This window comes from Lagopus muta, chromosome 1 (assembly GCF_023343835.1).
Source record: "Lagopus muta isolate bLagMut1 chromosome 1, bLagMut1 primary, whole genome shotgun sequence".
Classification (NCBI taxonomy): domain Eukaryota; kingdom Metazoa; phylum Chordata; class Aves; order Galliformes; family Phasianidae; genus Lagopus; species Lagopus muta.
The window spans coordinates 121,260,071-121,281,238 of record NC_064433.1 but is presented as its reverse complement, the minus strand read 5'-3'; the positions used below and the strand labels follow the sequence as shown (position 1 = coordinate 121,281,238).

At 38.0% G+C, this 21,168-nt stretch overlaps 1 protein-coding gene and 1 long non-coding RNA gene across 2 annotated transcripts in view; one reads left to right on the top strand and one right to left on the bottom strand.

Annotated features, from left to right (window-relative positions):
- Nucleotides 1-1,056, bottom strand: part of VEGFD (vascular endothelial growth factor D) — a 32,089-nt gene extending 31,033 nt beyond the window's left edge. Inside the window, exon 1 of the mRNA XM_048962305.1 lies at nt 404-1,056. Within this exon, the coding sequence (XP_048818262.1) occupies nt 404-493 (90 nt within the window). The 5' untranslated portion in view covers nt 494-1,056. The remainder of the gene's footprint in view (nt 1-403) is intronic.
- Nucleotides 1,057-10,349: 9,293 nt separating this feature from the next.
- On the top strand, nt 10,350-18,273 carry LOC125700956 (uncharacterized). Its single transcript, XR_007380106.1, has 5 exons — nt 10,350-10,487; nt 10,727-10,846; nt 14,521-14,591; nt 15,787-15,834; nt 16,409-18,273. It is a non-coding gene; the product is annotated as an uncharacterized LOC125700956 (long non-coding RNA).
- Nucleotides 18,274-21,168: the final 2,895 nt, after the last annotated feature.

The following is a 21,168-nucleotide window of genomic DNA, read 5'->3' as shown; positions in this document are numbered from 1 at the left end:
CCGGATACTTATTCCTGAAATTCTTAATAGCTGAAAGAAAAATAATTGCATTTGGAAAGTATTCTAAGTACTCTGATTTGCTTTTTGGTTTGTATTTTGTTTTTATCTTGCATGAGTGATAGAAGGAATTCAATTAAAGAACAAAATATGTAACAAATAAGAATAACTAATACAAAGAGATGAAATACTAAGCAGTGAATACGTATTTAAATTCTTTATAGATTCTCTTATCTCTAGGGTTATTAAACTTCTGTTTAATCACCAACAATCACCAGAACAAAACAAAATAAACACAAACAAGCCCCTCATCAAAACAGCTAGAAACCTACCACCCTGCCCATGAGGTTTGTGTAATTCTGGCAATGTGGATTATTAACATTAGCAATAAATAAAGATCGCCTACCTTTACAGATCCATTCTCATAGTCAGATCCTTGCAGCAAATGCAGAAATGAAATCATGAAAATATTCACAGTCACCCACGGTTTGTACATTCTGATGTTTAATTCCACAGGTTACTACGCAGTTGTTGTCATACAGCTGGAGGCGTCTCTTTTGAAATGCATTTCACCACAACAGACAAGAAAAGCTTCCAAATTTCTGTTATAAATTCGCAAAGGATTCCAACATGCGAGAGTAAATATCTTGCTCTTCACTCTTCTAAGCAATTATTTTGAACAATTCACCTAGAAACTGTAATTTCTTGGAGTAGATTTTAGATACATTCGAAAGAAAATCATGATAAGACTTTAAATAGATTGATATCTGTATGCACGCAGCTACACTCTCACAAGTGATCAGGTACGGGTTCCAGTTAATGAAGTTACTGTATCTTCCATCAGGGCTCAAAGAGGTATTCAAAATCCATCTGTGGTCCAGAAGATTTAAGCAGTCTGCTCTGTTCTGTGCTCCGTGCTACAGCAGCCTCTTCAGATGGTAGCGTAATGGCCAGTGTTTTGAGCTAGAGAGCTGTAATCCAACTCTGTATTAAAACTTTTTTTCACAACCTTCGTGGAAGCTTGCAGAAGCATGTGTCTTAAATCTGATACAGACTTTGGCAGCAACACAGCCAAATTTTGGCTCTAATCCCATTTTGTCCCTACCAATAGCATAGCAGTTTTAAAACTAACTGATGCAATCTAGACTCTCATTATTTTAAAGAAGATTACCTGAAACATGAAACTTCAGCTCACGTTCTTACACAGCACACATATTTTAAGTTACTTCTTGTAGAAAAGAGGGGGAGAAAACAGAAAAGAGAGAGAATGACTTTTTTCTTTTGTGTGTTCTTATGTGGGATAGTGTTTTCTGGATAGATTTTAAAAAGAAAAGTTAAAAACGATCTTTAGTAACAAATAGAATTTGATTTCTTTAATGAAAGCTCATGAAATCACAGACATAAAAGGAATCCATCTATTTTTCTTGCAGCAGAACAAAGTGTTGTTTCTGTCCCAAGATATAATAAAGATCTGCATACATTTCCTCTGTATATTTTCCCTGTTTAGTACCAAAGTGGAGACCTAAAATTTCTATTTATAACATAGACAAAGGTTCTGATAATTATGTATGTTAAATACATATTGTTATACTCTTGTGTAATATTTTACATCCACGAGACCTTTCGCCACTCTCTCATGGCTTAAGGTTTGTGAATTAGATCCTACAGTCGTTACCATAAAACAATCCTTTAACTAAGATTTCAGAGCACTGGTTTCCTACCTCTGACTTCCAAGCAGTGGCTCTCTTAAACATAAGCCACGTCTATGTAACAACAACTAGCTTGCATAATTTCTTCCTAAGTATTCTTTACAAATGGAGATTGGAGAGAAAACTATTTGAATTCATTTCTTCCAGCTGTTGCCAGTTAACTGAGCTATTATGTTTTTAAAAACATGGATGTAACTGCATTATTTTTAGCCTTGCTTTTTGCAATTTGTTTTTTTAAAGCAATCAGTTCCCCCTGTTCTAGCTGGTGGCTTTCCCCATCCGTGGTTCATCTGGTTCATCCCTCTGCCATGGTTCGTATAAGGACAGCAGGAGTTTCCCCTTCTAAGCTGAGCTGGGTGAGTTCCCTTGCTCTGCATACCCGCTTCTCCCCTCCTGCCTTGCCCACAGACACACTGCTGGCTGTGTTCACACTCCCTCACTGGCCCCACACCAACAGGGACATTCTGAGTAAGTGCTCATTGAAATACATCAACTATTTAACTTATCATTTTAAATGAACATATTTTTTCATGCTTATGTACAGTCCCTTTGAGCTCTTTTAGTTTCTGCATTTCCCTTCTGATGCTGGTAGCCAACTGCTTGCAGGAACTGAAACTCTGTGGAACTAAAGTGATGCTTCTTAGCCTCAGGTGCACTACTTTAGCAGAAATAACCAAGCGAAATAATAGCACTACATCCTCAGAAATGCATGATAATAGCTCTCTATTGACCTGCAATTAAATAGAGGGGATACCTGGCCATCAGCATCTCTCATTTTATGGGAATCATTAATTGCACACAGACTCAGATTCCCAAGACATGCAGGAAGCAATATGCACTTCATGCCCCGAAGCCTGGTCACTGAGTATTACTTATACAACTAATCTCCAGCACGGTTCAGGGATGAACCTCTTGTTTCCCTTGGGAAGGTCAGTGCAAAATCCCACCTTTTCTTCAGACACCATGGGGTGCTGGAGCAAGGCAGGATCTTTTCTCCAGGCAGCGGCCAGGATGCTGCTTCTCACATGGGCATCACCAATCCTCTGCCTAAGTGGGCAGATGGAAGGGATGACTCAGGCACAGCACAGAGTGTTTTGAAAACCAGCTATGGAACTCGTCCTGCATCCATGAGGGCATTTAAACTGTTTTCATGAAGCAAAACTGCCTGTGGAGATAGAAAGTGAAAAGCTCTTCTGGTGATGCACTGTGCAAAGCAATGATGAGGGCACACATCTGAGAACAAGAGCATAGCTCAGCTCTCTATTCTAAATCAGGTTGAAAAGAGATGCGAACACAAGGACTCTCACACTCTCAGCCTCCTGCTGAGAGCTGCAGTGCCTTTTCCACCCCTGTGGTACCTCCAAAACTTACCTCAGGGACTCTTAGCAGTCTAGCGCAAGAAAATCAACACTGTTTGTTTTGGAAACACTGGAGGGAAACACCTCAATAATGTTTTGTTTATGCTTTAGTTCATCACTGCTGTTTACCAAATTAAACTCTGAATTTCAAATAGTTTGGAAAGACTAAACTTATATCTTTCTGGAAGCAAAGTGTTTATAAGAGAAGGCTGTCCAGCACTGGCTCCAGTGGGCTTTTTGACATGAATGCTGAACAGAACTTCTGGCACTCAGTCAAACCCATTTACAAGAGCAAGTTAGATGCTGCAGGCAGAAGATAAAAAATACTTAATCTCTCCCTTAAGGCTTAGATGCAAAGACTAAAAGAGGAGAGGAAAAAAGAACTTTTCTAAACTGCAGTGGACTTCAAATCTAGCTCAAAGCTGTTAGCAAAAGCACTGACAAAACAAGAGGAGTCAGCTGATAAGACAACAAAGCAAGTCTGATGATGGCCTTTTGGGAACAGCTTCCTTTCCCATCCCTTTTGCTATTTCCCATTGTCTCCCATACAATTCAGGATTTGAACAGGGGCTCCATCTCCCATCTCCCCTCCATCTCCCATCTCCTTCCAGCACCATCTCAAGCCCACACAACTTTCTAATTTTTTTTTCTTCCTACTACTGCACTGATAATGATTTAAGTGTTTTACAATGAAGCTAAAAACTCTGAATTATTTTGAGCTTGTGCCTACAGATTGCCTGCAACAGCAGTGAACAAATTTGCTGAGCAATCAAACATCTTCAGGGGCTATGCCTTATGTTTTCTTTTAATATCCAAACACAATACTGACAACATTCTAGTTTCTTTTACCTCCATTTGCTATGGTAAAACCACCTGCTCTGTTCTGTGCAGTCTCTGATTGTGTTTATTTATTTTTAACCTAGCACTGTATGAAGAAGCACTGCAATAATATTCACATGACTGTTAGCATGATTCCACTTTGGTAGCTGAATGTGTAGTTCCATTGACACCAGCGATGCTAAATTCTGTTAAGTGAAATAAAACTTCATACTTTGCCACTTGTGGATAAAAAGCTGTGGGTCAGCTCTTTGCAGGAAGAACTTTAAAAAAATTGGCTTAGTCTTTTCCAAATATTGATCAGCATGGAAGACTCAAATGGATGAGCAATACAAGTGAAAACAAGTTTAAGTCTCTACTTACAAACATTACAGGTAATTTAAAAAATATTATGGTAAGATTATAAGTCTCTATTCCAAAGTAACAGCCTCACACTTCATAGAAACTCGGATTCATTGGTTCTTATAAGCCATTTTTGTGATAGAAGATTACAGACAAACAAACCTGAAATTGGTAGATATCCCTAAGAGCCGATCAATCATATTTTGCTTATACTTACCTCTATTTTGTAAGATAGAATTTGTAGGTCAAGGACTAGGACTGCTTACCAATTTGCATTGCAATTTCTATTCTAAGGCTTCACGGTAAATAAACAGAAAAGAGACCAATACTGATGAATGGAACACACAAAAAATAGCACTATATTTGACTTCTACATTTCTTGCATACATACACACCCAAGGAATGGAAGAATTTCTTGACAACATTGAACAACCCATGTTCTTCAAGCTGAAATTCTTTCATCTGATAAATTCCTTTGATTATCTGAAAATAACATATACCCACAGATAGGTCCAGACCTGCGTCTCTATTTGCAAGGCAACACTAACACAGAAACACCCAAAAAATGTCTTCACTGGAAGAAATGAAGCAAAACATAAAAGGAAAATACAGACCTTTTAATACAAGAGTAAGTCATAAATCAGAAGGACTGCTCAAATGACAGACGGTTTGTGAGCATATGTCCTAAATAAACTCCATTAGATTGATCAGTCTCAGACTGAAAAGTTAAAATTCAAGTACAATAAGGAAAATTCAGTTCCTTTACTTCAGTGTTATTCCATCGGATACTTTGTACTTGAAAACTCTGCACCGTTTCAAGCCTCAGCATGGAGTAGTGTTCAGGGAACTAATGTAGTTCCCAGTGAACATTGTCAGGTGTTTATAAGATGATTCTATGAGTAGATCTGTACAGTATCTCTAAATAATCCACTCACAGAGGAATTTTTGGTTTTTTCAAAGTAGAAAAAGAAAAATTGGATCAGTTATATGAAATATTACCAACCAGAATCTTAACAGATTCAAGGTACAGCAATTTTAGGTCACTCAGTACTCATTACTTATTAAGTAGTTATTAAAAATATTTTTGAATAAATCAAAGTTTACTGTAACAGCTACTGGAACAACAAATTTCTGTCGAATTAGCAGAATGATTGGAAGATCACAGTAAATGACAAGCTGGATTGACAAAACTAATGGAGAAAAACGCACAAAATCTGACAGCCAGGTGTGTGGCAAGCTGTGCTGGTGTGGATGTGGGGCAGCGCCCACCAGCCTGCCCCAGGACCAGCCCTGCACACCAAGAGCTTGATGCTGCATCTCGTGAGGCTGAAAAACCAGCGGGCCAGATGCCTGGGTGTCCACTGCGGGCCTCCACTGTGCTTCAGGCTGAGGTGGATGAACTGATGTCAGTAACCAATCTAGCTACATTAAAGATTGCTGGGGAATGCCTGCCCAAGCCACAAACACACCCATGGCTGAAGGGCAGAGGCTCTCAGCTTCAACAAAAGTGAGCCACAACATCCACAGGTTCACCTCCCCACCATGCTATGCTGAAGCCAGCTTGGAGAAGGAATGCTGCTGCTAAATGCAAGCAGCGGCAGGAGAGCTGTCAACAACAGGCAGATAAAAAACCACAGACATGTTGGGTTCAGTGATGGACACACCTTTATATTGCTCTGTCTTTGAGAGGCTCTGTCCCAGTCTCACAAAGAGCACAGCTGCCCCATCACCTTTGTGTAGTTCATGTTTGTTACTCTCAGCGCCTGGAAGGATGGAAAACCATTGTGTGGAAAACTGTGATGAGCAAAATCGTTAGCTAGCCTAAGTATGAAGAAATTGGTGTTTCCTTCGTTTCAGTGCTTCCTTAGTGTCTTTGTTTAACTCTGGGTTCTGAGGAATCTAGCCTACATTGCCCCTAACCCGGAGAGAAGAAGTTATCTCTGTATTCCTGCAACTGATATACTTATAACAATGAGAGCTCTGTATTGGTTTGTCTTCCCATCCATCTGTATTTACACAGCCTTTTATGAGGGCAGCACTGGAACAATAATCAAACTTTAATTACAAAGACATGTAATAGGATTCACGACCCTTTATTTCACTTGTGACTTTTATAAGTTGTCGTTTTTTCTCTACAAAGAAGTGAGGCAGATTAAACGGGAAGATAAAAGCATTTTCAAGGTTAAGGAGGAGAAAGAAAAGAAGGAGGAAAAGCAGGGAGAGGGAAGAAGAGAGAGAGCTCTGACCAGGGAGCAAATGCCATATTTCACACCTGTTAAAATAAGGGCCATGTCTCCAAATCGCCTGCGAAATGTTCACTGTTTAAGTGCACCAGAGGATCCTGAACTGCTCAAATTAGATAGGTGTCCATCTGAAAAAAACTCACAAGGCCAGTGAAGGAGGTAGATACCAAAAGGATGAATTCAAAGTCAATAGTTCAACCTGCAATCTGATGCAACAGGCAAGGGAGTTGTAACTGCAAAGCATAGTGAGCATCTAGACTGCTTAATACCGGCTGGGTTGTGAGCACTCCATCTCCCAACACAGACATTTTCACTAATAAAAGCAGCTAATAGATGAGAGAGTACATGCAGAGAAGTAGAAGCACAGAAGTTCAGAGGGAGAAAAATTTGGTACAAACTGAAACTAGTTTGTGGGAGGTATGACAGAAAGAGGGTGGCAACAGAAATCTTTATACATTTATTTTCTACAAGTGTTTTCCCATCTTACTCTATAATACTCTGAATCAACATCTTTGGAGTAATATATATGCATATATAACAGATGGTCTGAGAACAAGTACAAGGATCATCATGATTGACTTTGCAGTGAACACCCTGAGAACATGCACATAGGGGTTTATAATGACAGCAGAACCCTGCAAGTTAATCTCAGGATTCATATCAATTTCAGGACATTTGACTGTCACAACTTGGTAATCTGAAAATGAAACCCATCTGGTGAAACTTTAGGTTTGGAGATGGCGTGTTTTTTATTTATTTTTTGTTCACTCCCTGATATTCGTAAACATTAGGCCAATGAAAGGATAAATCAGCTAACAGATGTCAGTTGGGGAGAATTAATGTTCTATCTTTTGAGAATGTTTAGAGAAGAGAATGTGTAGTGTTAAGTGCATACATTACAAAGTTAGTCTCTGAATCTAATAGGATGATTTTTTCCACCCTTAATACATAAAAACACTTCTGCCTTTCTCCATAAAAAAAAAAAGAAAACAAAAAACAAAAAAACAACATGCTTCCTGTCTTTATTACAACCAATTGCTCTCAATAATGTATTTGACAAACACAGGTTTTTGACCTCACCCTCCAATTTCTATTGAAAAAATATGAGATGGCCAACCCAACTGGATTTTGTGAAGAGTTTTTATACCTAGATTGATAGCTCTACTCCAGCTCCATCTGCCAACTGAACCAACATCTAACACTTTGGATCCATCATCATCTGGTCAGTGATCTGTATGAAATAATCTATTCATCTCTTTTTGCTCATCATTGATATTAGGATTCAGAAAACCAGGTGCCACAAAATCATCTCAAAGGGCAGGAGGAATCCTGAAGAGGCACAAAGCGTGCCACAGCTTTCTTTCACTCTGTGCCTGCTGTTTTCAGCCCCAGGACCTGAAGGATCACCTACCTGTCACGGTGTTGCAAAGTAGGATTTCACAAGTGAAATAACAAGATATTCTTTAGTTCTTATAAACTGCTAGGTTAGTCTTTGAATGCAGTAGAGAAAATTATGCTCCATAAAGCATGCCATTTTATCTTGGGCTACTTAAGTTTTCAGGTTTGCAGAACAGATTTAAAAGAAATGATCATTCTGAGTGAAATTGTTCATGCTAATGTAAACACAAAGGTTCCTTTTCCATTGCTGACTTTAAAATTAATGCAGAGGTTGAGGGATTTACATATGTCATGAAAATAAAGAAAACACTGAGCAATATGTAATAGTAATAAGTAAAGAATGAATTTATAAATATACTTACTAAGGACTGCAGAAAAGTATAAGGAGGGTGATGAACCACAGTTATGGCTTATGGCAACAATGTCAACAAATCTCTTCTTAGTTTTATCAAGAAATATTCTTCAGACTGCAGTTATTAGGGCAGAGGTATCTAGTTCTCAGACTGAACAGTTACCATCCATCAAGATGAAGTAATGAAGTTCTGGTTTTTGTTTAACATTTTTTTTGGACCTTTGAATAAAACAGACAGTTAAATGTGAAAAAAAATGATAAGAACTGAGTTTAAATTCTGAAAGTATTTTTTTCCAAACACTTCTGAAAATTTTGCTCAGAAATACGCATAATTCATAATCAATTTAAAATACTGACAAGATTTTATTCTCAAGTGTATTCAGATAAATCATTTTTCAAAGTCAACCCAAAATGATTCAATAATGGAAAAAGGCCATTTTTCCTCTGTTTTCAAGCCAGCTCTGTGCAGCCAGCCTTTTCTCCAACACTGAAAAAGAATGTTAAAGAATCTTTTCTTTCACAAAATCTTCTGTTGTTGAAGGGACTATGGGTAAGAAATGGCTAAAATACTCTAATACATATTTAAAAAGGCACGGTGCAAAGGAGAAGAGGCTTTAGGAATTGGACGATCCTATTCAGGTAAGACCTTTATTCTCAAGACATATGTTGTCAGCACAGAATGATCTCACAGTGTCCTCTGGAATCACTCAATACCATTTCAATACCCTTTTCCAAAGTGACATATATGATTTTATGTGACAATCTGCAATTTAGATATATTAGAAGTGCCCTCTTAACGAAGAACCTCCTTGACAATTTATTTTCTCAGATAATTCCAAACAATTCTGGTCTAAACATCTCTAGAACCAGTTTGTAAATACATATATATATATGCTTTTATATGGGATTAATTTTCCTTTCTTTATTCTTCTAAGAGTTGTATGGAAACACCGATATTACATATAAATCTGTCTTCTACAGCCTGTTGCTGATGTGTCCATCTCTGCCTTCATGGCTGAATGGCAGAGCTTTGAGTACATCCCGAGACATTTAAGATTGTTTATACTACTGAAAAAAAAAAAAAAAATCCACACTCTAGTTATACAAGGCTAGATTACACATGTAAAATACATTGCTATTTATACATAAAATGTTTACAAAAGAATTACAGAGACAGTTGCATTGATGTTCACAGGCTATTTTTCTGATATTTTATGAATGCGATAACTGTAAAGCAAAGAGGTTTTGAAAGACAAAATACATTTTACATGTTTTTCACTTACAAATACAGCCAAATCAGATAAGAAATATTTTCCATTGCTAAACTGTGCCAAGTATGTTAACTAACAGTACAGTTCATAGGGGTCTCAACTGAAAATAGCTGTTCTAAATATGTGATCAGATTACATTTGCAAAAGCACAGTGAAAGCTACCTGGAAAGGCTGCCTTTCATTTTAAATTGTAATGTTTTCATACAGTGTCACATATACTGGTTACTGCTTCCACTTCCCATTGAGTCTGCTTCCTTTCTCCCAGAACTAAGGATTAAGCAGCAATTCCCAGCATTTTGGGGCATACAGACCAGACCAATTTAATTACAGTGTATGTACTGAAGCTCTGATTGCTGCCTCTTGGTTGCAAGTACTGAGCAGACTTATAGATTGCCCATTTCTTAGCAAGGGATTTAGGATTAAATACACAAATAGGGAAAAGCTGTGTCCCTGTGTTTGAATCATCCTGGTCATCCATTTGCTAAACAGATAACTAGAAACTGCTGCTCCTCTTCATGCACATATGAGTAAGAAACGTGACCACAGATATCCTTGCTGTGACTCCACACTGACACATTGCACTCTGGTAGTATATCTGCAGAGGGAAACTGCAGCACCAAGAGGAACACAGGATAACTCCCCTTCTCACCTCTCAAAGAGTTAGAATTCTCCATCCCAACCCAGCTGCTGCAATCAGCATCAGCAACACCTTCCTCCTACACAGGCTGAGGAAACTACATAGTTAGTCACAATTCACAGCTGAAATCACCACCTGTAAGCAACTGATTGTTGTCAAATAGCTACACAGCGGGATGCTAACATGCCACCAAGGCTGTTTGGCTGGGAAGCTGCTTGTTGGGGGCCTTCTGGCTTTTCTCCATCAGGTTGCTCTCCTGGGGTGGTCCTGCAACAGCATGAGTGCGGGGACACTGCAGAGATGAAAGAGGGTAGCGTGGTGGGTCCAAAATCGGCTCCAGCAGGTGGTAAAAGAGATCTGATCGATTACATGGAGAGTTTAAATAATCTCTTGATAACCCTTTTCTGTACATGTTTTTGTTTAAAACTCAGCAGCATCAATGGTGCTCAGAGACTGAGGAGGAAATGAAAGCAGTGAGCTGTCTATCCATCAACACATTGTTCTGCTCAACCACAGGCTGTTGTTTTTATTAAGAGCAGCATCTTAAATAATTACAAATCTTGTTGTCTTGTCTTTTCCCAGAACATTGTGTTTGAAAAGCTGAACAGAATCTTTGGGGAGAGCTCAACACTGAGAATTACCAACACACCTGCTGCCTGTTTTGATGTGAGCACCAAAGTACAGTGAGATATAAGAACCAAGGTTAGTGTACAGAGTTTTGAAATCTTATAGGGCAGTTGGCACTGGGCTGCCTTGTTTCACAGACTTGGACAATGAGCTGCCCAGGCACAGGTGGCCTCTGGTTACTATCTGCCCTTAGGTGCAGCTGCCATGCAAGTGATGAAGAGTAAGAGCAGATTTGCAGAGGTGACCTTTTTCTCATTCCCAACATCACAGACAAACGTGTGGTGTAATAGGCTGAAGAAACTCTTAATGCTGCCTTATAACTCACTTGAATGAGCAGGGTAATTTTTCTGCTGACCGGTTTTCCCAGGATGGTACTACACCTCCCTTGAAGGCAGTGCTAAGGGTACATTGTGTGATAGCTGCAGCTCTGTTGGTGCTATTTCTTCTCACTGTTGTGCACATTTGTGTTTGTTTACCTGTGAAATCCAGCTTAGCCTCTTGAGCTCCTTACACTGAGCCCAGTCACGCCGCATCCAAGGGAATTATTGGTACCTCTGATTGGATTCATTTGATCTAACTTTGGACTTTTCTAAACAAGTACAAGGTTTTTATCCAATCTTTTCACTCTGAACTCCCTTTCCAGTCAATAGAGAGAAAGTTTCAGTATGCTATTTATCTGACCAGCAGGAAGTTGGAACTAAATGATCTTTGAGGTCCCATCCAACTCAAGCCATTCTACAATTCTATGACTGTGCTATAGAGAGCTGGGTTCCCTCCACTGACTAACTCTCATGGTACCAGCTCAAATGCTGCCTCTCCTCCTGCAAGTATCTCCTTCAGATACATAGCCATGGAGTAGAATGGAAGTATTTTCCAGATGCATCTTTCTTCTTTTCTTATACTGTCTGAAAAAAAGTCAGTTTCCTGAAAAACATTTTAAGTTATTTTGCCATATCACCCAACAGATCACTTGTCACTTCTTAAAGAATCCATAAAGTATCCCATCTGGGCTTTTTGCTTCATCTAAACTGAAATATTTCAACCCTGTACCCTTCTTTCCCCAAGGTGAAATTAAGTCTTCCAAAATTTTCTGTGGGTCCTTTATGATTTTAGACATGTTGTCTGTTTCTTAAGTAACTTTCAATAACTCTCTAACTCAGTTCTGATATCAGGTTGTGTTTGTTGTTGTTTTGTTTCTTTGTTGCTTTCTTATTTGTTTGCTTTTTTTTTTTTTTTAATACCAAAATCACACATAAATTTCCTCAGAACAGAAATGTTTAAAGCTATGCTCATAGTTTCTTCTCATAGTAGATATTTGGCAGTTTCTCTTCCTGACCGTAAAATATAATTGCCACAGTTCTACACACTTTATTGCTTTTCTCACAGTGATTCTATTGTATTAGTGCCAGAGCTTATTCAGTTTTCTCTTTTAGGATCACATTTTTCCCACGTATAACGATACCTTCCTTTGTGAAATGCATTAAAATATCATAAGGAAGGTATCTTGTCTAAGTTTGAATACACGTAACTCAATGCACCCTTGTTTTCCAAGGTTTCCCACCCAGCTCTGCCTCTTCTGAGAACTATCATGAAGCACTGACCTCTAGCAAAGTATTTCCCTGTAGATCAGTTTACTTCCTATTTGATTCAGTCTCTTTCTTTGGAAAAACATAGTGCTTTTTTCATCCTTAGAATCCTCCTCCGTTATTAACTCTGCTTGTTTCCCAGTCACATCTTACCCATGCAGGCTGTGGTGGGATTACTTAAAAGTGAGAAAACAGCTTTTGTTCTGTATTGAACTACACTGCTGTACTGGTGGGAGAAGCAATTACGTTTAATAGAAGCTGTGGTTTGCTATTTGAGGTGTATAGTAGTCTCTTTGAGATATTATGCTGAATCTTACATGCAGATCTGTTACATGACAAAACTCTACAACTGGTGCATGCTTTCTAATGTTAGAAGGCTTTAGAGGACTTCCTTTTCAATTATTAATCAAATTGTTAAGCGTGGTGTGTTTTCTGCACCCTGAACTGTGCTTTAGTCTTCAGTGCAGCCAAGTTAATGTTGCTATCAAAATTGTAACTTTGCACGGGAGAGATTTTTGGTATGTCAGATTCACACGATTATCATAAGCATACATTCACTAGCTACTAACAAGCTAACCAACACCACTTTTCCTTTCTGTGGGCCACTTCTGCATCAGGAGTAAATCTGCATTAAATCAGCTGACAGGAATCTCACCAAGTTACGATGACCACATTTATCACATTCTCTCCATGTTTTGCGTGCAAGGAATCACTTGATTTCCTGGTGATCACATCTGACATTGGGCAAGGGAGGTGAAGAGCTTGAGTTTCGAAGTTCTTAAAATGTCTCTTGCATTCTATGCCTTTCACATGCCTATTTTCCCTTTCTATTTATTCTTTTTGCTTTCAGTTAATCATATTTTAATGAAAGGTATAGCTCAGTAATTTTCTTTCATCTTTCTCTCCAGCTTCCACAGATTAAAACCCAGAAAAAAAAAAAAAAGTTTGGAGCCACCATGACCCTTTCAAAATAATGTACTCCCACCAACCAAATAAAGTCTAATTCCTAAGTCATGCTGCAGACCCTAAACCCTCACGCAGGACACCTCCTTTATCAACATCTATCTACATCAACATCAAACCAAGTTCTGTTCTTACCTTATAAATTGATTTTGGATGCTAGTCAATCTCCTAAAGCCAAACTACAGACTGTTGGCTTTGGCTCAGTACTGTTGGCTGACACAGCTCTCTATCATGTCCTAAAAGTGTTAAGATAGTTCAAACCTCCAAAGATGGTATTATCTCAGAGAAGAGTACAGCATCCTCCCAGAGGATTTACTCTTAGAAATCTACTTTAGGTTAAAGAAATATCTTACATCTTCCCTATCAGATGATAGCGAATCAACAGCCCCATTGATTATGAAAATGGAAAGGACTTGACATATTAACTTTATGTGGCATTGGTTAATGATTTTGCATTTCTCCCACTTTAAGCAATCAAAATAAATCAGCCTCCTTCAGTTCTACTAATATCTTTATTTTGTTGTTTACAGTTTTATATCATTTAACTGAGCACTATGACATTTTGGTTATAAAGATGTAGGAAAGTCTTACATTTTTCAAAAAATTATGGAAGCCCTTTCAGTGCTTTTAGGTTCAAAAATATATATATTTTTAAATCTCCAGATGCTGGAAGTGAATTTTGCAGGACACTGTTCACTGAAGAGTGGCTGTGGTAAATCAGATGCAAAATGCTTCTCCCCTTCAGTACACTACATCCATGATCAGTGCAGTGAAGACACTGAAAATACTGCACCTAAGAAAAATGAAAAGAAAAATTGACGTGCCAAGAGCTACAATACAAAGAACCACTGAGATGCAGTTTCTTTAGAAAATATTTTGCAAATAAAATAAAAATAGTTGTAACTGGTATGTGCAAAAGAATCTCAAAAAGAAATGACCAACTAAATCAAACCTCTTTAGGTGTCCCTAAGGATATCTCACTGCACTATTTTTTATTTTTTTTAAAGTGTCTTAATGTGAAAAGTAATTGGCAGAGGAAGAAGCAACACAGGGCAATTATTTAATCAATTGTGGTCTATCTACTTGGTATTAAGTTCAAAGTTATAATGACATTGAATTTACCTCAAAAGCAGCAGGTCAAAATTAACTTACTTTATGGCAACTACAATACCTTCACTTATTGTATTTGTGCTTTTACAGAGAGCTGGCTTAGAAACTACAGTTCTGTGTGCTAATGTGCATGGAAACTCTATTATGCAAGAAGAACACAAGTAAGTATATTTGTGATTTAAGGGATCTGCTAAGGGATCCACCTCCTAACTCACCTTTAACCAGAAGGTCATGCAATAACAGCCAAATTACTCTGACCCTTTGCTAAATTCAACATATTTGCTCACTGGTTGACTGTTACTTTATATGCCATGACCACCTCCATTCTATTCTACTAGCTAAGATCTGGTACACTGATTACAGCAATTGAATACAGACCTGACCACTCAACTAGAGAACTATTCATACACACCTGTCTGATGCATATAATATAATATAATGCATAGTTTGAGGTGATTCACTTCCCACCTTTATTATTGTACTCATATGTAATTTGTGAACTGTGCCCATAAAGGCAAAAAAGTTCACTAGTGGTGTTACACGGTTGTAAACTTGATACCATCTTTTTCCTCACCAGTGTAAATGCAGCTAATAACTTCATCTTGTACTGCTAATAAGATTGATTTATTATGCAAATCAAAACCACTCCAGTGGATAACAGTGAATTCTCTTTTATGCAACTAGCAGGGAAAAGCATGTTTCAAATGTAGAAGAATTATGTGGTGCTGAGATTCTGCTAATGCTAAGGGCAACCTTTGACTGTGCACAGTATGTAGAGACTTGCTCCCAGGAGAGGAGCTATCAGATGTATGAAGACTGCAGGATGTGGCCCCAGCTTCTTTCCAAGCCATGTGGGATGTACTGCTTCCAAACCCACAGGCTTGCTTCAGCTACTTCACACTGTGCAAAAACATCTGTTTTCAGTGACAGCACAAGCCCTGACCAGATGCTTAACTCTTAGATGTACCTATTTTAAATGAATAAAATTGAAACAACTAGTTCCCTGAAAAGTCGTATCTAGTGGGGCTGTGACACCCTGTATTTCTTGTTCCCATTCACTCTTGTGTGAATTCTCTGATGTTGATGGAATGCAAATACTATTACATTATTGAGTACTTCAGAATGGAGTGAGTACACACTGCAAACCTACAGTGTTTCTGTTCCAAAGTGTGTAGTAGGTTAGTACATGAATACCTCTGATTATTTCTAGCACCTGTAATTAATCCTCCAATTGCAGTCTGGTATTTAACGAATCCACAGAAGCCAAATAAAGAAGGAACAATACATCAACATATCTGAAATATCATGAAAATAATAGTATTGTTTGAACTCTCTGTGTTTAATTCCTTCTTGCAGATACTGGCTCAAACATCTGTCTTCATACTGATGCAGCAGATATGTAAGGTATGCAGATATGCCACTCCACTTACATGGTTGACAATTTCACTTTTGCTTCTGTTTTTTTTTGGCTTCCACCAAGTGGATGGGTTGTGTTGGTGGTTGGACTAGGTGATCATAGTAGTCTTTTGCAACCCTAGAGATTCTGTGGTTCTATGTCACTAAGGAAGAACGAGGAAAGAAAAATATTGGTTACATATGTGGAAGCTATTTTTAACATTCTATACTGAACAGGTAAGACATTAAGTTAATTTTGTGAATGCCACTTAACTGAACTTGAAAAAATGAGTTATATACTAATCAGGTTCTACAAATATCATTCCTCATTGACAAGCTGAGTCATTTTTGCATTAAGTGTATTTTAAAGAGTTTTATAGATATACACCGTTCAGTTATGGAATATTTGTTATAATGTTCCATGTTATTGTTGAAATACACAAATACATTAGTGACAAAAAGGGGAGATAAGAGGCACAGAAATCTACTGACATCAGAGATGAAATACACGTAGAGGTACAGGCTAGCTACTTCACTGCATACAGTACCTACAGAGAAATGTCTTTATTTGTTTGTTTTCCAGAGAAAAGGCAGTTTGGAAGAATGCTGAAGAGCTTGAAGTCACTGAAATGTAACATACCTACTAAAATACACACAGCGATTAATGTTATTGTGATACAAATCAACTAGCTTGTAAAAAAAATTGTAGGACCACTGTTGAAAGCTACTGTATTTTCCTTTGCTCCTCCGAATTAATATCCTACAGAAACAGAATGGTAGTTGAAGATTTCTACATTAATAGCATTATGGTTGTGGTAATAGTAACTGCAATGGCAGCTGCATAAACAAAATGTGGGAATGAAGAAAAAGAAATGTTCATAGTAAAGCAGGAAGCAAAGGCATCAAACAGAAGAAAAAAAAAACCAGATGGGAATCCTGGCTGAGGTAGAAAAGTTTGAGGTTAATATTTAAAACATGTCCTCACTCTGCATGTTTTGAAGGTGTCCATTTCCTTCACATGGGTACACTAAGCAGAAACATGTAATATCCCTCACAAAGGAAGAAACTCATAGACAGCAGTTGTCTCTCTTTTCTGCTTAACAGCTGCTCAATATCATTTTTCTCTGTAGTCTCAAAGTATTTATGTACCTTTGAACTCTTCAGAAGTAAACAGGGGATTTGAAACAGGGGAGAAACTAACAGCATTTATGGGGACATGATTTGTTAATGTCACATTGTGAAGAAAATTAAGGGAAACTTTGAAGAATTATAATTTTAGGCCCTGTTACACATCACAGGATATATTAAACTTGAGTTTGCAGATTACAAGCAAATTAGAAGAGTCACCACCCTTGGCCTGATACTCCTTGGCAAATGATGATATTCAACAAGTTACCTCACACAGTTTTACACAAAGAAAATTCTTTGCAGAGAGCAGTAGTATTTATGAAATCTCTTCCATGCCAGTTATGTGACTAGAACTTGAATAAATAAAACCAATGAAAATATCCACTAGGAATAGCAAAGCTGTAAAATATTTTTTCCACTGGGTGTTTACTTGGCTTACTCTTATTTGGAAGTATATCTAGTTAGGAGGCAATTCCAGATGTACATAAGAAAAGATTTTCATTTCCTTCCCACCCTTCCACCTCCTTGCCAAATAAAAAGACATTTTAAGTATTTTAAGTACATTTAAGTTAGAAGGCTTTGTTTTCCAAAATATACATCTGTCTTCCTCAGAAAACAAAACAAAACAAAAAAAAAACCAACAAAACAAACAAACAAAAAAAACCAATGAAGCTTCTTTGGAACTTCCTGATGTATTGTGTAACAGCCCTGAGGTGTTCCTAAATTCATCTCTCTACCATGGAATACAAGAAGCCCAGCTTGTTCCTGTGAGGGACTACCCTGTTATTAAGCTATTCAGCTGTAATGAACAGAGTTAAGAGGTCAGCAGAAACTGGCCAAGGTTTAAATGCTGGTGGACATTTTCCACCACCTCTGTGAAATTCTGCTACTGGATTTGATCAACCTGCAATTTTAGTAGAGCATTCTTCTTTACAAAGTGAACAATTTAGGGATTATTCCTGGTAGCGTTGCTGCAGAATTCATGTCCTTTTTTGCAGGCCAACTGAATTTAACAAACAAAGCGGCAAAAGCAAAAGCAAAAATTCATGTGACAAGTTTAACTGACCTTAATAGAGAATCACATTTCTTCTTCAAGAATCATGAGTTGCTCTAGAAGCAATTCAAAGCTAATGCAACTTTTGAAGTGAAATCATTATTGTTAAGTGTTTACTAAGTAGTTATTATTTCATCCCTATGCTATCCAACAATGTATTTTCCTCACTGGATTCCTCATGGGCCACAGAAAGCTTCACCACATTTGTACAAGGCTCATATGCAGGCCACAAATGCCTTGACAGTGGTGAAGAAGGAGCACTGCTTCCCCTTCTTCTGTGCTAACAGAGCCTATTCAAATCTCACATGATCATAGAAGTGAACTTTCCTGGTCTCTGCAGAATGCTTTCAGCTTAAATTTATGTTTAAACTTATGTTTAACAGGTTGACCATCCATAAACAGAACATATGGAGCTCCACAGTAATGGGCTAAACTGGTCATTCGCAAAAGACTTTAAACAGAGACCCTGCACTGTCTGGACAGAACATCATGGACCCTCTAGATAAACAATGACAAGTTCTGGAACTAAGTTATGCACTTCAACATACTGTAGTTGCTTTTAGTTGACATTTTAATAAAATATTTTATCCAAATACTACCAAGATAATTTTACAGAAATTACAAAACCAAAACAGCAAAGCACTTCTTATAGATAACTTCTTGTAGACCTGTGCAACAGTACATTCTTTATTCATACATGCTGAATGAAGAAAACTTATTTGAGTCTAAGATTTTGAGTAGCTCTGATGATGGAGACTCCATCACCTCCCTGGACTACCTGCTCCACTTCATACAGTTACACCAAGGCATCAAAATCACAGAATCACAGAATCATTAAGGTTGGATTTAAGATTATCTAGTCCAACTCCAGCCCATCCCCACCATGCCCAGTGACCATGTCTCTCAGTTCCACGTCTCCACGTTGCTTGAACACCTCCAGGGATGGTTACTCCATCACCTCCCTGGGCAGTCTGTGCCACTGCCTCACCACTCCTTCTGAGAAGAAATTTTTCTGGATATCCATGCCTGATTGAAGCCCCTGCTCCATCAGGGCCTTTCTTTTTTTTACCCAAGCTGCATGTCTTCCCTAGATAGCAGCTGAGGCTTGGAAGCTTGCTTATGCCTTTCTTCACCCAAGCAGGAGACCACCAAAAGAGTCAACCTACTCCAAGCAAGCAGGCTTTTCTCCCCAGGTTCAGTTTGTTGTGGTCAGTTGCTGGGGATGGCCCTGTCCCACCCTACAAATGCAATGCCCAACTCCAAAGGCATACCACTCAGCACATGCCTTGGAAACCCAAACCCTGTGCTCTCCAGTTGCACTTGTGTCTCCTATTTTGAATGTAGATGTGTGCCTGCCAACCTGGAAAACATGGGAAAGGGGAGTGCCTGACTGTGCCCCTCACAGACCTCTGGAGACCTGAAGCCATTTGGACTGGGGGTATTTATAGAGAATTTGGTTATTGAATCTAAGCAAGTGTCTGTCCTCATTAAAGTCATGATATAGAACAGCTCCTAATCTTGCAGAGGTAAGCGTTTGAGATTACAAAAAAAATATTGAGTTTGGGAAAATGTCAGAAGTTGTCTGACATGCCTCATTTTTTTTCCCTTACGAAGAATTGTTAGATTTTGTGACATTATTAGTCTGTTTTCCATTGCATGTGACAATCATTAAAATTAATATACATTTATAATCCATACTTAAAATAGAAAATGCCTATTTGGGTTATGCACATATAGCCTATTAAGCTCTGAACTGCTTGCTAGTTAACACATTTTATTATATTCCCAAAGATTTAATTCTACATATGGATCAAAGAAAGGCAGGTAATTTTCAAGAGCAAAAACATCTATAGAGAAAATAGCAAAAATGAAAGCTGTACTCTTACAGGTTCTTGTTCATGCAAAGGCAGGTTTCCTTCTCCGAGGCTCATACAGACTTCCCACCCCATTTATTTTGGGATGGGGAAGACTGACAGGATTTTCACTACTAATAATTCCCTTTGCTCTGTCATGGTCTTGGAGCATCATTCCAAGCTAAAGAACCTTCTAGGGAACGGAGAAATTCGCAGAGACCCTTGGTCCAAGCAGATAATAAGCGAGCTGCCAAACTCCTCAGAAACCATTAAATAAGATTGGCCCTCAGCAATCAGTCTTACATAGTGACTAAATCACAGCCTTAATACAGAAAATGCACTCATCAGAACTCAACTGGACTTATAAATTTTCTTTCTGAAATAAAGAATTAACTATGTTGTATGCCTTTCAAAGAGCTTCCATTCAGAAGTCTTTAACTGTATCTCCCCTAACATCCTTTCCTTCATCTCCTGGGTTTCATTTGCAAATATGTTCTTGATTATAACAAGAAAGACACTGCCACACATAAGCTCAGCAGCCTATTGTAATCACAGCTGTGCCAACAGGGGAACACTGGAGTTCCTCGCACAAATATGAGACACAAGAGTTGGTACACACTAAATTCCTCTTCTGCAAATCACCGACCTTTTCCAAAATATCCCTTTTATTGCCAAACAGAGCCAAAATAAAATTTTAAAAGTGAAATAAAGAAGAGAGGATAAATGCAATGGGATTCAACATGTGGCTTCAAATATGAAATAACTATTTTACAATCACATTTAAAGACATCTTTATTTAATGTTTTTCTTCAAACTTGTTCCACATTTAACTTCTACAATGTATTGCGTCTGATTTCCTGACCAAATTATTTACAGGCAGAATCAAGAAAGCAAATCACTTATATCCAGATACCGTACTAGAATAAGTCATTCGTAATTGCATGAACATATAAACTGTGCAAAGAGTTTTTTTGATAGAAATGAACTAAAATTTTCTCCACTGCTGCTTGTGTAAAAGCACTGTATTGAGCAAATCCACTCTTCTAATTCAGTCAGGCCTCACTCAGATCCAGACAACAACCTCAAATTATTGCTGCAGACAATCTGGCAATGCGAGTTTTTGTGGTGAAATTTAGAAATGCAGATTCTCCTCAATATTTTTCATATTAAACAAGAATGAATTATAAAACGTTGCACAAGAACATATTTAAACATAAAGTGGAAAAAGAAAGAAAGGAAGGGAAAAGACAAGGTAACTCACCATTTTATCTGTATTTTTTTTCCCCACTTTTCTAACACAGGAAATGA